The sequence below is a fragment of the Anabas testudineus genome, chromosome 18, assembly GCF_900324465.2.
Source record: "Anabas testudineus chromosome 18, fAnaTes1.2, whole genome shotgun sequence".
Classification (NCBI taxonomy): Eukaryota; Metazoa; Chordata; class Actinopteri; order Anabantiformes; family Anabantidae; genus Anabas; species Anabas testudineus.
Window position 1 is genome coordinate 16388482 of NC_046627.1, and position 15476 is coordinate 16403957.

The following is a 15476-nucleotide window of genomic DNA, read 5'->3' on the forward strand; positions in this document are numbered from 1 at the left end:
GTGATGAATTCTTTAAAGGATGTCTCCTGAACATGTATTCGATATGCTCATTGTATCATAAATAAAAAATATAAGGTTTTACAGGTAAAGACACATCTTTTTATTTTCTGTTGAATGGGTTTTAAAGGGATTTCACTTCTTTTTTTTGTTTTTTTTTTGTTTAGGTCCCACACTTTAAATTGCCTTGAAGAGGTTTTGTTTCTAGTTCACCGACTAAAGACTCATCACATGCTCAGACAGCTCTGCCTCCTATATTTCTAACCCTTTTAAAAGTTGCTATTTGTGTCTCCTTAAAGGTTTCGTTTAGAGATGGGTCATTTTGTACAATATGCCAATGACTTAGAATAATGGGTGAATGCGCTGCAGAGAACTAGGTGTGGTTTAGACTTTACATTTGTAGAATAGGTTTCATGGCTTTTCGAATCCACTCTTTTTTTTCCTCTAAATTTGGATAAAATATCTTATTTGCCTTTTGTTTATTCATCTGTATTAGCATAGATTGAAGCTTTCATCAATATATTACTATCAATAGACATAGACGTTCATTACTTAGTTATTTAAAAGGTCTGTCACCAGGCATTGGTGTTAGTTTCGCTCTCTCACTGGTTCTGAATGACCTCAGTGGCTTTCTGTCCCTTATTTCCAGTGTTTATGTTTGCATCCATGAAATAACTTCACTTTTCTTTTTACCCTAAAATCTGATTCCTTCAGAATTCTTAAAACACCTGGGTTTTTGCTTTTACAGGGAATAAAATGGCGTCTTGCAGGGCAGGTAGCTATTCTTATTGTTATTTATAACCCTAAATTGGGTCAGGCCAAAACAACATATCTTATTTGTATTCCCACAGCAACAAAGGAGGTGTTGGTGAGAGACTGCAAAAGGAGCTCCCGCGAATCCAAGCGGAACAGCATTGCCAGCGTCCACACTAGAACTGAGGAAGTCTCTGCAATGACTGGCAAGTCTTTGCAATAGGATCAGTTAATGCACAAGGATGTCTGCTTATTACTGTTTAGAGGTTTTATTGTATTGAAGCTTGAGTCTTGTTCCTTTATGTCTCTTATGCAGATTTAAAGGAAAGATTCAAAAGTAAAGTGGAAGGTAGGTATATGTATACGTCTTCCTCTCACAAATATTCTATTCTTCAGTTAATAATTAAATTCAGTGGCACACCTAAACAAGAGCTTCATCTGCACAATAAGTAAACAGCTTTATCTGAATTGCCTTTTTCAATGTTGTCTTTATAAAACAAATGCTCTTTTATCCTTCTTAATTTCATTTTTAATCAGAATATGTTTTTACTATCTTAATGACTACTGTGAACTCCTGTGTAGTGCTTCTTTCCTCAGTGTGACAAAGGTTTCTACAAAATCTCGTCTTTGTCTTTGTTTATTTTTCTCCTGAGTTTCTCCTTTTACACAAATTCATAATATGTTGAAAAACAGTTTGGTAGTGAGCAGCTGGCAGGTTTAAGACTTAAGTCATATTTGATGATTAACCCATTAGCAGCGGTTTTCTACATATGTAGATATGATGATTAACACTGTGGGTCAACGTCCACTCCAGACTCAAACAGGAATGCAAGTTTGACTGGAAAGGGGTCCACGGTCATCACTGGGTGGAAGCTGATCAGGAGACAGTTCCTGGCTCTCTTCATCAAACGCTTCCACCACGCCCGGAGGAGCCGCAAGGGACTCATTGCCCAGGTAATGGCCTCAGTCTGTCATATTGATGTATTGAAAGCTTATACTTGGAAGGTTTCATAGGAGGATCAAGGTAGGATTGTATAAAATACATGTTGGCTTTCAAAATCAGTTAATGACATATATGACAGAGTAAGCTCATTTGAAACCCGGAGGGATAAAGACACGTCATCCATCTTGATGGAGTCAGTAGTTACGGAGTTTAAGTTGTGGGGAAAGAAATTGACACTGAAAGCAGAATAAAAGAGAACATTTGGAGGAATGTGAAGCGCAGCACCAAGAATGATGTAACATGATGTCAGTAAACTGCGTGTTCAGTAATCATCTTAACCTCCCAAAGGATGCCATGTGTTATACCAAAGAAAACCTGATGGTAAAAAAAAAAAACAACAACACTAAAGATATGTTTTAATCACTGCTCAAGAGGAGATTTCGCTTTTTTTAACTTTGATGAACACGAGCAGAAGTTTTTTTAACCCTAAAATGGACAAATCTGCACATTAACCATGTTTGTTGAGGCCAAAGAGAGGAAGAGTTGTTCATGCGTTTGTGGACAGGCCGTATGAAAATGTTTTATCTGGCTTCAGCTACATCACTATCTGTTTCACCTGATTGGTGTGATTGGCACCAGAAAGCCAATGTGACACCTATGATTTGTTTTTCCTTCATTTTACTGTGTGCTAATCATGTCTTTTCATTAGCCGCGTATTAAATGTGATTGCACAACAATTACAGAGATGACAGACTGCTGGTAGCTTATTATGTGGACGTCTACATTATTTTGTTCCTCATAAACATAATTTTAGAAGTCAAAACCAATAATCAGACATAATTTAAACAAGTCAAATTCAATTTTGAAAACTTACTCTAAAAGCTGTGTTTAGACTTAAACCCTGTCGACACACACACACACACACACACACACACACCTACCACCCTTGCAGATTCAGTGTTTATGTAAATATCACACGATAGCTGCCATGTTGCTGAAATACCCATAACTGAAAATGACTGAAGTGCAGCTCATCCAGTTGACGCTGTTCTGTGAGTGAGTGTGTGAGAGAGCAAGACAGAGAACAGTGCTTCACCTTTGTGAGGCGTACGGGTTCTTCTTGTAATTTGCTGCAGCACCAGTCCCCATTAGTCACTGTCAATCTTGGACGTCCCTCTTTAGTGGGGACGCGGCGCAGGATAGAAGGATAAGTGTGTGAGTGTGTATATACAAGGGTACACATTGTCTGCAAGGGCACGTCTCCTACCTCTCCCTTTATATTCATTTGGCTGAAGTTTTTTTTTCTTTCCCCATTATGTCAACAGCTCCCATTGTCAGCAGATATGATTGTGTGGTGAGGTAATCTCCTCAAATACAAGCAGTTAGGAGAATATAAAAGGAATTATGGCGTGTAACACAAAAGGGAGTGATTTATGAGGATGAAAGTTGGGGACAGGCGAGTCTTGGCAATGTCAGAATCAGGGAGAAGCAGTTATTGGTCATGTTGTGGCGAACGAGCTGAAGCTCAGTGCAGCACGCACCCTTCAAGTGCTAGCTGTCTGGCTGTTAAGGAACATTGTGATGCAGGTGATGTACATTGTGTAATTCAAAATATTTCTGTCATATGTAAGAACAAAGTAGTGCTTGAGCGTGGTTTATGGCAGGGATATTATGTCTCCACTGGAGATAACAGTATGTTTATTGACTATTTGTTATGTTTTGTCTGAATAAATAAAATAAATAATAACAGACAACATTAACACATCAGTAAAAACGTCCAAGGTGATCCTATTATCCACTTTAACACCAGGTACAGCAATAAAGCTGTTATCCATACATGAAATTGGATGGACAGAGATGTTTGTTGAGGAAACAAACTCAATCTAATGAGCCATTTGGCTTTGACGAAAATAAAACACATCTAATCGTGTTTTGTTGTTTATACCTGTTTTGCATATAATCCTGTCCTCTTCTTTGAAACCCCTGCTAAACTTGAGAATGCGATAAACTCATGCATTGTTCATGGGAGTGCTTGGGCTTTGTGAGCATAATGACTTCTCTCTGTTTTTTTGCGGATCTCTCTCAATGGAAGAAGTACCAGCTGTCACCTGCAATTACTCTCGACAGAGAGACAGAGAGAGAGGAGGAGAAAGGGAGAGAGAAACAGAAAAAGAATATTTTTTTTCTTACTCCTATTGCAGGCTGCCATAAAGCTTTTCAGTCTCATTGCTTTATCTTTCTTCCAAGCACATTACCATGGCCATAGGTCCTTGCAGTAAATTTAGGACTCTCAATTGTAGCGTCTTGAATTGGCAAATTGCACGCCCTGCAATTAATCAAGTGTATGCAAACCTCCCCCTTACAAGTGATTAAACATTAAAGATATCTTGCATTTTTCACACTGACCTCTTTGTCAGCTCTAACAATGTAATGAAAAGAAAATTACATGATGGAGAAAAGAGGATTGAATGTGGTGGGGGGGTTGAGGAGGATAGGGAAAAGCACGGCGGTGTCTGGTTTTAAAGTAAAGCAACACAAAAGGCGAGAGAATAGCAAGAAACTAATTATTTCTGAGTGACCACATGATGCTGCCAGCGTTGGAAGCGTTTATTCAAATGCATAAAGCATGAAGAAGAGCCCAAACAAGTCGAGGGGAGAGCATATTAATGCCAACGCGTTGTCGCAGTGGTCCTGCGTTCCTGTTTATTGCCTCAGTCATTTTGTAGCGTGTAATGACAGGGGGGCCTGCACAGGAAAATGATGAAATTGATCTTGGATTGAAGCCTGTGCAATCATGCTTATACTCATAAGCATGTATCGGTATCACCTATGCAGACCTTGTATGCACACAGTAGAATGATTTTATTTGTTACATGGTGTTTAAAGAAGGTCTGCAACAGATATATGACTCCGTGACATAGTGAAACTTGAAACTTTAAAGAAGTACTTGTATTTCTGAATAAACTGTTTCTCAGGACATCGCTGTAGCCTTTTGCACTGTGCCATTTATTTAGGCTGTTGTGAAAGTCACTCCCCTGAAACATACCCATGATTTTAGCTAAATTCCTTGCATTTCTATTAATGTCTGTAACATTTTACTTCAAATGGGCTTTCAGATGTCGGAGAGCAGTGTAAGGGAAAAACCTTTAATGAGGTATTTTGACTCTAACTGTGTCACCATTCTCCTAGGTGGTCCTGCCTGCTGTTTTTGTGTGTCTGTCTCTGATCTTCTCACTTATCGTGCCACCTTTCGCTGAATATCCGAGTCTAGAACTGCAGCCCTGGATGTATGGTCTACCTCAAACCACCTTTTACAGGTAACCACACGATGACACAGCAGAAAATACTATGTTAGTGGAATTGATGTGACATTTAAACCCAATTCAACTTTAATTTTTATTTAAATTCCAAGTGCTATAGCTGCGCTTTTGCTGACTGATTTTCAGTAGTAACAGTGTTTTGCCCATACTGACTTTGAAAAACTCTGTATGTGACATTCACTATTGCTGAGTCCCAGAGGGAACAATTTCCTTTTACAAATAATGTTTACTGTTATCAAAACAGAAACTAAAGCAAAACTGAGTTAGTTACAGCAGCAAAGGAACACTAGAATGCAACCAAAAGTCAGATTTCAATGACAGGATATCAAGAGGAAAAACATTCATGTGCCATGTACCAATGAAGCAACTTTCCAGATTACATAAGTTTGCATTGCAGCAAAATCCCAACCTGATTCAGCATCTTTACTTTTCAGTGCACTGTAATTTTCAGGTGGCCCCTCACAAGGGATTCTGCTGTCATTACCCCAATAACAAAAGTTTTATAAAACTTGTGCATGAATCAAATCTGATCTTGACCTTGTGTGCTTCTACGCTACTTGTAACTGAACCAGTCATCCCTCACATTTTGACATTACATATAGCTGCTAACAGACATTTTAACATGAAGCTCATTGAGGACGCGGGTGTAATTATGGTTATTAGTGATCCATTCACAGAAACACATGACATACACAAGTATGAAGGAGAAACTATAATCTTGAAATTATTCACTACACTTGAACTTTGAGCTCATCAGTAAATGTTGGTTCTTAACACATTGATTTTTCGGTGAGTCCAAATGTCTCTACTTTCTTCCCAGACCTTTGCTCTTCCGTCACACTAACAATTTTTATTGTTACACTCTTTTTTGCCAAATTCATAAAACAGGAACATTTAAATGCAATTCTTTTTTTTCCAACATTACCAATTCTCTCGGTTTCTCTGCCTCTCCCTGTTCATGATGTTAAAACATCACGTTACTAGACTGCTTCTGTCCGTGGTGCTGAATTGTTTAAACCCAGTCTGTTTGCTGTCACTTCATCTACCACAAGTATTCCTTCCTTTGCGACCACTTCATGTTGTGGTTATTACCATTTAGCAACAAAAACCCAGAACACAACTCACAGTGGTTCTTGAAAGTTTGTGAGCCCTGAAACCTTCTTCGTTTCTGCATGAATGTGACCTGAAACTCAGGGATATTGATTGACATACCTGCATGAACTGCCTGTTTCATGCCCTAGGACAGAATTTCTTTCTCTTTGGTAGAGTGACCTGTGTGTTTAGGGTTGTTGTTTGGCTGCAAGGTCCACTCTGTATATACTGTATACTGAATATACAGTATCAGTCAGACTTCAAGCTCCATCAATAATGGCAAGCTGATGTTTCACAGATAGGGATGCACTCTTTGTCCACAGAACATTCTTCTAATAGCCTTTTTGTCCACATGGTTTATCCACATCATCCTGCTCTTTTTGGAGAGTAGTGGCTTTCTCTCGTGGTGGTTTCATAAACATTGATTTAAACCACTGCAACAGAGTCCTTAAGCTTGCTAGACATTACCCTGCCGTTATTTGTTACCTCCCTGACTATTACACACCTTGGCTCTCAGTTTCATCTGTGTTGGTCGACCACTCCTAGGCAAGGGTAACAATGATGTCTAATGTTCTGTACAAGATCTACATGACAATGGACTGGTGGACTCAAAACACTTTAGAAAGTCTATTGTAACCCTTTCCAACCCAGTGAGCATCAACAATTCTTTCTCTGAATATATATGTATTTATATTTTATATTATGCATTCCAGTATTGTATTGTTATATTCCATATTATATTATCTATCAACCAAGAACTTATGGGCAGTATCTATGTGTCACATAGTCGCTGCCAAAGTTGCGAAACATGAACAGCACTTTTGTTTATTCTGCGTATTCTGTAGAACTATTCTCATGTATCGCTGCATATTTCAAAAAAAGGGAGAGCTCTAACACTATCCCTCACTTTGGAAAGTCACTAAATCACTTGACTTGAATTCTTAAAAACATCCTAGTGGGGGATAACTGCGTGATTAAAATTAGTGGGCCTTTTCAAAAGTCCATTCAGCAGCATTGTTGCACTATATAACTCATAAATGCCAATGATCCATTAAAGACAAAGATTGATCTAATTTAAACATTCAAAGGGATTTGGACCCTGGTCATTAAAGAATAATGTGCTGTGAAAAAAAAAAAAAAAAAAAAATATATATATATATATATATATATATATATATATATATATATATATATATATATATATATACATATTATTTTAGAAATTGGAAATAAATAACAGATAATAGATCAAGAAAACAATCATATTCTTTGGTTTTCCTATTCTCAGTGGGTGTTATCCCTGTTTTATTACTGTATATAGACAGCACTTGATTTTCCTTTAATATTGTTTTAGTTTCTCTGTCTACGATGTTTCATTTTGACCAGATGAGCTGTTCATTAGTTCCACTGTTACTGTGTATATGCAAGTCTTCATTTTGGAACCATCCAATAGTTTTATTATCTTAAATAACGTGGTAACCCAGCCATTGTTAATTGCAAAACAGATGGCTGCACATAATCCATTTTTACAATCGGGCCACTTCTGTTGCACTCGCTGGTGGCCAAGGAAACGACCGTATGACTTTCATGGAGACGCCTCTAAATGAGACAATGAACACTGTATTAATCCAAATGGTCGGCTGTGCTGTGGCCACTGCTGGCAGAAAGCCATCATGATGGTCTTTATGAAAGACTGTGTTTTAACTCCCACAGTACCCTTAAGATAAAGGGCAGAGTGTGTGTGGTTAGTAATGAGAATGAAATTGGAATGGGAAGATTGTTTAACCGAGACACAGGGCTTAGATATGTACAGGACATTCAGATAACAATGAAAGGCTGTGAAGAGCCCATATTGTACACAGAATCTTGAACAGGTTTATATCAGTACAAGCTCGCCCAAGAATACACATTAGGACAGAGCTATGGAGGGAGGTTATACATAACTTTACAGTTAGTGGTGTTTTGGGAATTTATGTTTTCTCTTTGGGCCAAAGGAAGGGGTCTTATAAATTCAATGACGTTTCCCTCAATTTTGGTTAAATTAATTTAATTGACATAACTACCTGTTATTGAGTTATGATGGATTGCATCCAATATCTCAAGTAAAGATATTACTGAAAATAATTTGATGGGAGATACAACAATTCTGTCCCAATAACCATGTGAAATATATACAAAGTCAGAATGCAAATATTTGTAAATGATTTAACATCTACATTGAATTGACTGATATTCTACCTCATGTGACACCATTGAAATTACAATTAGAGGTCAAGAATTACACAGAGCTCACTCTGTGTTCCTCATCTCAACACTGCACAGAACTTTGAAGAAGCATTTTGATATTATCAAGGCTGCAAAAGTCATTGTGTAAATCCATCCAGCTGTTAAAGATAGAATTCATAATGATGGGCTCTGTGACTAAGTGGAACGGAGGCAAACCCTAGCTGATCATTGGCCACCAAGACTATGATAAGAAGTATTTCCATGTTGATTGTGTAGATGGGTAATTCTTCTGTAATTGTGTTGTGTGGAAGCCTAATTCAAGCTCTCCTTGAAGCAGTCAGTGCAACAGCGCAGTTCACATAAAGCCAGTTGATGCTACCAAGATGAACCATGCACCAAGGTGTTCCTTTTACATTTTGTCTTGTGTCTGCAATTGTATCAGAACATAAGACCCAGTCTTAATCTGTCAGATTAAAATGATGTGAGAGGTGAAATTAAATCCCTGAAACATTTACAGGTGTGTTTGTTTTACTGTTATTTATTATGTTTAACATTTGCAGCAATGATTTGCCAGAAAATGTGGAAGTATCTCAGGTGGTTGACACCTTGGTGAACAACCCTGGCTTCGGGACTCGGTGCATGGATGGAAATCCTATACCGTAAGTATGACCAGTGAACAAGAACACAAACAAGCGCACAAGTATTAATGCAAAATATATATGTATGGCTATCGGTCACACACCTGTGTAGTAGTATATGCAAAGATGGAGCTATATACTGAATGCCTGCTCCAAGAAATCCAGCCTTTAGAAATAATATGAAATGTACAAAAAGCCAAGTGACAAAGGAGAAAGGTTTTGCAAACCAGTTTTTAACAAGTTCGATCAATTAATAATTACCTTTTCACAAACAATCCATGTCATCTTGATGAGTTGAATACATTTTTAAACTTAGTCAAATGACATTTTTAATTAGCTTGGAGCTCACATAGTTCAGAAATACTTGTGCATCACAAATGCTGCTAGTTCTTCAAACACACATCTTTTAGTTTGGAGGTGTTATTCAACTGTCCTTTAAAAAGATAAGTACTTCATCTGCTCAGTACTGATCATGTTGTATATACTGAGCTGGTGAAAAGAGAGCTCATAGGGCATACCGCTGATTTGAAGAGTCCCATTATAATTTTTGATTTTATCTCTCTATTGTGGTTATGTTTTATTTAGTTTCTATTCGCTTGCTATTCATATGTTAAACACTTTAAATTGCATGAATGTGCATGAATGTTGCAAATGAAGTTCAGTTGATTAATAAAATATTCTGTTATATAGGACCTATAATAGCTTTTTCCATCTCATCATTCTGATAACAGGCTTTAGTGGATCGTCTAGGCTACATTGCAGTTACAGCTGTAATTAAACTAAGAGGATTCAGTGCATATGTGCAGATTGAAATATTTCCCTTGTGTTTCTTCCTGTAGGAAGTTACCATGTTCTTCTAGCGGGTCTGATTGGTTCACTCCATCTGTCGATCAGTCTGTCGCAGACATTTTTCTCAACGGGAACTGGAGCATGTCTAACCCTTCACCTTCCTGCCAGTGCAGCACTCCTGAACGGACAACCATGTTACCTGACTGTCCACCTGGTGCAGGAGGACTCCCTCCACCTCAGGTCAGTCTCAAAATAGTTCCTTTTTAGTGGGAGGGCACTGTGGTATTTGGAGTTGCCGTCGTGTGAGTCGAAGGAGTCTGAATATCTACTGTGCCATATCTACTGTCTAAGCTCTATTGAGTAAGAGAGTGAACTCCGGGCACTGCATCTGGGCTGCCTCTGCACCACGGAGGTTTTGGTCAAATACCTACATTTACTGTATGTGTGACACAGAGGGATATACTGCAGGGAGATTGTGGAATAGTCTAAATAAAAAATAAATCAGTGACACAGCAGTACAATAAAAATGCTTATCATGGAAGCTTTTGGATTGCAGTCTGAAAGTCCCAGTCAGCATCATTTTGATTTAAAAACGTAGAGGTACTTACTAACTAGGAATTTGCATTGCATTGCAAAATGTAAATCAGCCTTTTGTGCTGCCTCCCTTTTGTGAACTAGCATGCACGCATGAAAGTAGGCAAAATTGATTCCACTGAAAATACACTGAATTAGCCATTGCTCGTGGTTCAGTTTGTCCCCCATAGCTGCTAAAAAAATCAGTTAAAATGTATAAAATAATGTAATTTTGCTCTTTCGGGTATATGCCAACCTTTCATCTTTTACCAGCGTCCTTGCAGATCCACCAGCATAGACTTTACACCTTACCTACTCATATCATAAATGCTGGGAGGCTTGAATATCTCACCCTCCAAAAGTCAATATAAATTTTTTAGACCATTACTTATACACTAAACATGGTCAAATGCAGATATGGTGAATGTGGCAACGCCTGGCCTGAGGAGGCTTGATCCAGGCGGAGATTGATGTGCCAAGTTAGAGACCTCTACCTATAAGCCACCACCTGCTGACCACACGAATCATGAGACCGAGATAAAGTAGTGTCTCCTTTTGACCTAACTGATTTGCTTTGCAGTCCCCCAATGATAACGGGAAAGCTGAAGAAGAGAATAGACTAAGAAGCTACCATCTCCACCCTAATGTAATTTTATTAGGGATGTCTTTGTCTGATTACTCAGGCTATTTGGCATGTGGCTGGATTTTAAGAGATTTGAATTTGAATGTCTCATTCCTAACCCCACCTATATCTGCCAATATTTTCTTCTGGGAGTTTTATGAGGTTTGGCCAATTGTTTGAGTTAGTTTACCCCAGACGGAGAGAGGGAACCAGCAGGGACATCCTGAAGTGTGATACTTGAGATTTGGCTACAAACCAGCATAGCTTTTACAAGTTAGCTGATTTACACGTTGTGCAGGTTCGTACAGACAGGTGGTATGTGATGCAATGCACAGGTTGGGTAGTTTTCTCTTCAGTATTGTGCTGTTTGGCAGTAGTTTGTAAATCTTTGTCATATTGAAGCAGAATTTCTGAATATTACAGAATTTTTTGATAAACTTTCAGTCAGCAGTCAAACATCAGTTGGGTAAAGGTGATTGAACTAAGGTCATTTATCCCAGATGGAAGATGAATTAAAAGCTGATTTTTATTCCCTGTCTCTATGTTTTGTGCATATAACCATTCACCTTCCACTGTTTTGTAACATAACCTTTTAAAAAAGTGTGTTATTAAGTATTATTTGACTTTCAAATACATTTCAACGATCAAATGTCTGTTATTTAAAATATGTAACAACAACCACAGCAGTGACCTTTTTATTTTGAGAAACACAATATAATTATCATGCTTTATTTTACAGCTTGCAGTAGTCATTGTCAGCACTTGCTCATGAAACTGAACATTTATGTCTCAATTGCATCAGGAGCAGACAGGTTTTCTACACTACCCACTCTCTGACATTTACCATGCATTGATTCTACCAATTAATACATCTGCTGCACGACAAATATGATAAAGGTATGATTAAAACAGATTATAATAGCATCCTTTACATTTGCAAGATAGATCACAGTCTGTATGTTATCATGTCGCCATATTAGGTCTTCCCTCATTTAGCCATTAATGAGGGAATGTTATTTTAATTCAACATAATAATCCAAAATTAAAATACAGCAATGAAAGTTCCTCAGAGTTTTTGGGGATGTTGGAGCTAGAATCAAAATATTATTATATCTCTTTAATGTGGCCCTCAGTGAAAGAAGATAAGTTGTCGGAGAATCTAATTACATATTAGACAGTTATAAAGTTGTGCTTCAGTGTGGTTGAAAACTCCTTTTTAGAAGTCTCATCTCTTTTATAACTATGAATATAAGTTTAAACAGTCATTGTAAGTTCAATATGCAAAGCGATTATGAAGTTGCAAAGCTTTTTTTTTCAGCCTCAGTCCTTAAAGGAAGTGAGTATGTGTTAAAAAGAAATATTTTGGCCCAGTAATGACTATTCAGACAGTCAAATCCAGATATATCTAGAATGATTTTGTCACATAATTACCTTGGCATTTTTCCCTTCAATATTTGGCATACTTTGTCTCCTTGGAAAGACAAACGAGACAACAGTAAATAATAAAAAAAGGCACTCTGCAAAGTCAGTCATTTCCAACTAGCAGGACAATTTGAAACTGCTTGGCTCATCTAGGACTTTATATTACTTCCAATCCCCTATACTATCCCTATACAATATACCACGCTTTGTAATGTGCTATTTCACACTCTCCGTGGATTCGTAATGCCTCGTTGAACTTGTGTTGCTCCTTTTTGTGACAAGGCCGTCCGGGGCTACTTTTCCACTTTAAAGGAGCAGCTGTCCAGATACGATGTTATAGGATGATTGTTAAGACAGTCAAACAAGACAGGTGCCCCGTGTAACCTTTTCCTTACTGTGACATTCAGCCCTCGCTCGTGACAGCACTGCCAAGGAGCCGCTCATTTGTTGAGTTGCTACTTGAGTTGCTATCTTCTTCTTTGTCCTTTCCCACCTCTCCATCTGCTTTTATTTGAAATCATTTCTCTCTCTCTCTTTTTTCATTTTAGGTGTTGCTCTGCCTGAATCCTTCTCTCTCTTATTTCATGAATGGCTACTACTTTTTTTCTTGGATTTCTGCTTTATCATGCCGTGCTTAGTGCTTGTAGTACACTTAGCCTCAGTAAAAAAGACCTTTGCCAGTTCTTGCCTGCATCTTGTTACTTTGTGTTGCATCATTCCTCCTTTATTTACTACATCTTATTTTGTTCCAATTAGGATCCTGTAAAATGATAATAAGTGGGTTCCCTAATTTTTGTATGGAAACAACCTTGAGGATGTTAAGTTATTATCACGCAGGACAATCATTGACAGTCATCTACTGCAGTGACAAAATGTACTTTAAAAGTAGGAAAAGAGGACACTGCAAGAGGACAATATACAGTTTGTCTTTGCATGGTGTGCAATGCACAGGTTGTTGACACCATATTCATCACCTTCTTTCTGCATAATGCAACACTGTTTGGCAAGAATCTGTTTTTGTTACACAGTAAACTAGCAAACTCTGTAGCTTTTTAACTAGTCATTAGAAATGTTGATAGCGTGTTGTTGAGAGAAAGATGCTGACATACAGTGTAATTTTGAGATTATCAGTATTATTGAAAATACTTTTTTATTGTGGTAGACTAGTTTTCTTATGTGTGAAAGTCAATGTATCATAACACATAGTTTGAAATGCATGGAGCAGAAACATAAATGATGTTGCTGTTATGCCCAGATATGCAGCATGAAGTCTAATGATGGTATTGCTGCAAATAAAAGTAGCATGCAATTATTGCTTACCTGTTGACTGTGGCAAGTCCAAGGCAGAGACCACCTGCAGAAGACAAGCACATTGTGAAGATGTAGTCCCTTTGACCTGGAAGACCACCCTTGTTGAATTAATCATGACAAACTGTACCAGCTTCACATTAGTTTTCTTTTTTATCTTTTATCCTGTCCATACTCCAAATGTGCCCTTGAGGAACTAAAGAAGAGAGTAAAAAAAAAAACAAAAAAAACATGGATCTAGCACCACAGGAGGTAGTGTGAAGTCATTGTTTCCATGGAAATGGTAGGCAATGGTAAGCCTATTATCAATTCTGAGGTATTGACTCTTGTTCACTGGTGATATTTAACCTTCATAGATGAATAGGCCGTCACGCGTGCAAAAGAATAAAGCTGCCTCATTCACCGTATTGCAATTGATGTCTTTATCATTTGGAGACTGGCCTAACTACAGCTTGCTTGCAAATTACTCTGCTTGGCCTCATCTATCAGCTAGTGAAGTTCGGCATTGGATTAGTGTTTGTGTAGAAAAAAGAAACTTCTGTATGGAAAATACAACCACCCCAGCCCAGTTTAGTTTATTGGTTTTAAGAAAAAAAAAACAGACTTTTTGTTGGACATACAGAAAAGAAAGCCGTTAATGTTTAATGCAGCACAATCCCAAAGCTGTTTTATACACTTCTAAAGTATGTGGTCTCTTTATTTAGATTCAGAACATAAAATCTCTGGGACTCACACAATATTGGTATCTTCAGTTATCATTTATTCATGCTGGTCAATGAAACCATAATGAATCTGAAAACCTGGGGTTTGAAAGCCTTGAGTTTTTCTTTATAGCTGCTGGCAATGAGCGGATTTACAAGCAAAGCTAAGTTCATCTCCACAACCCTGACAGTCTACGCTCAAACTGCCAAACCCAATCCTTTCTCCGCTGGGTCCTGTTGATTTGTCACTTTGACTCGCAACACCCACAGATTCATTTTCGTGTGAAACGACCTGTCCGAAGCCACCCTCTCAGCGAAAGGCAGTCGATTGTCCAGAACAAAAGCAGAAAGGCCATTGTCTTGTAAGGTAAGCCAAATGGTAGATGAGACAACGGTTTCCCTTTGTTGTGGTCAAACAGAACATAGGCAGGTGGGATGAAAGTCTGTCTTTGGGTTTGGACTCCTGTAACTCACTATCTCATGGTGTGGGTCAGAATAGCTGGAGCTTTTTGTTGTGGTGTGTAACTGCTGGTTGGTAACACACAACTTCAACTCTTACCTAATGGTGTTGTTTGATAGGAGTTTAAAGCGATTGTTGTGATGCGATCATATTAAATGTACTCACACGATTGAACTGCAGCACCTGAAATCCCTATTTTGGCCCACAGATACACAATAGGCCACCTGTTAATTCCACTTTCAAAGCATCATGTTGTAATTTAAATGTAAGTTTGCAAGTCTTTAGACAACTTAACACATGCAAAAAAAAACATGAAACATCACAGGAAAACACAATTAACCTGATTATCACTCACAAAACTTAATGTCAAAGGACAAGTGGCCGCACACCTTAACACAAAATGTTTAATTATAGAAGATTCGGCTTGCCTGAGATTGCTTTTCCCGGCGCGCACTAGATAACATTTAAATTTTACCTTAGAGGTAAAGCATGATATAAACAGTGCCAGGATTAATATGAGCACAGCACAGTCTCTTATCTGTTTAGTGCTCGAGTATGTCGGCTCATTCAACAGATTTGATTACCGTGCTCCTTAGTTTACATTTCCCTCACCCCTGTTTGCATCCCGAGCT

General features: G+C 38.1%; 1 protein-coding gene across 1 annotated transcript in view; it reads left to right on the top strand.

Moving 5' to 3' along the window:
* Nucleotides 1-15476, top strand: part of LOC113157683 (phospholipid-transporting ATPase ABCA1-like) — a 135803-nt gene that overhangs the window by 65125 nt on the left and 55202 nt on the right. The window contains 6 exon segments of the mRNA XM_026353281.1: nt 849-956; nt 1067-1099; nt 1565-1704; nt 4883-5010; nt 8892-8990; nt 9809-9998. Of these exon segments, the coding sequence (XP_026209066.1) occupies nt 849-956; nt 1067-1099; nt 1565-1704; nt 4883-5010; nt 8892-8990; nt 9809-9998 (698 nt within the window).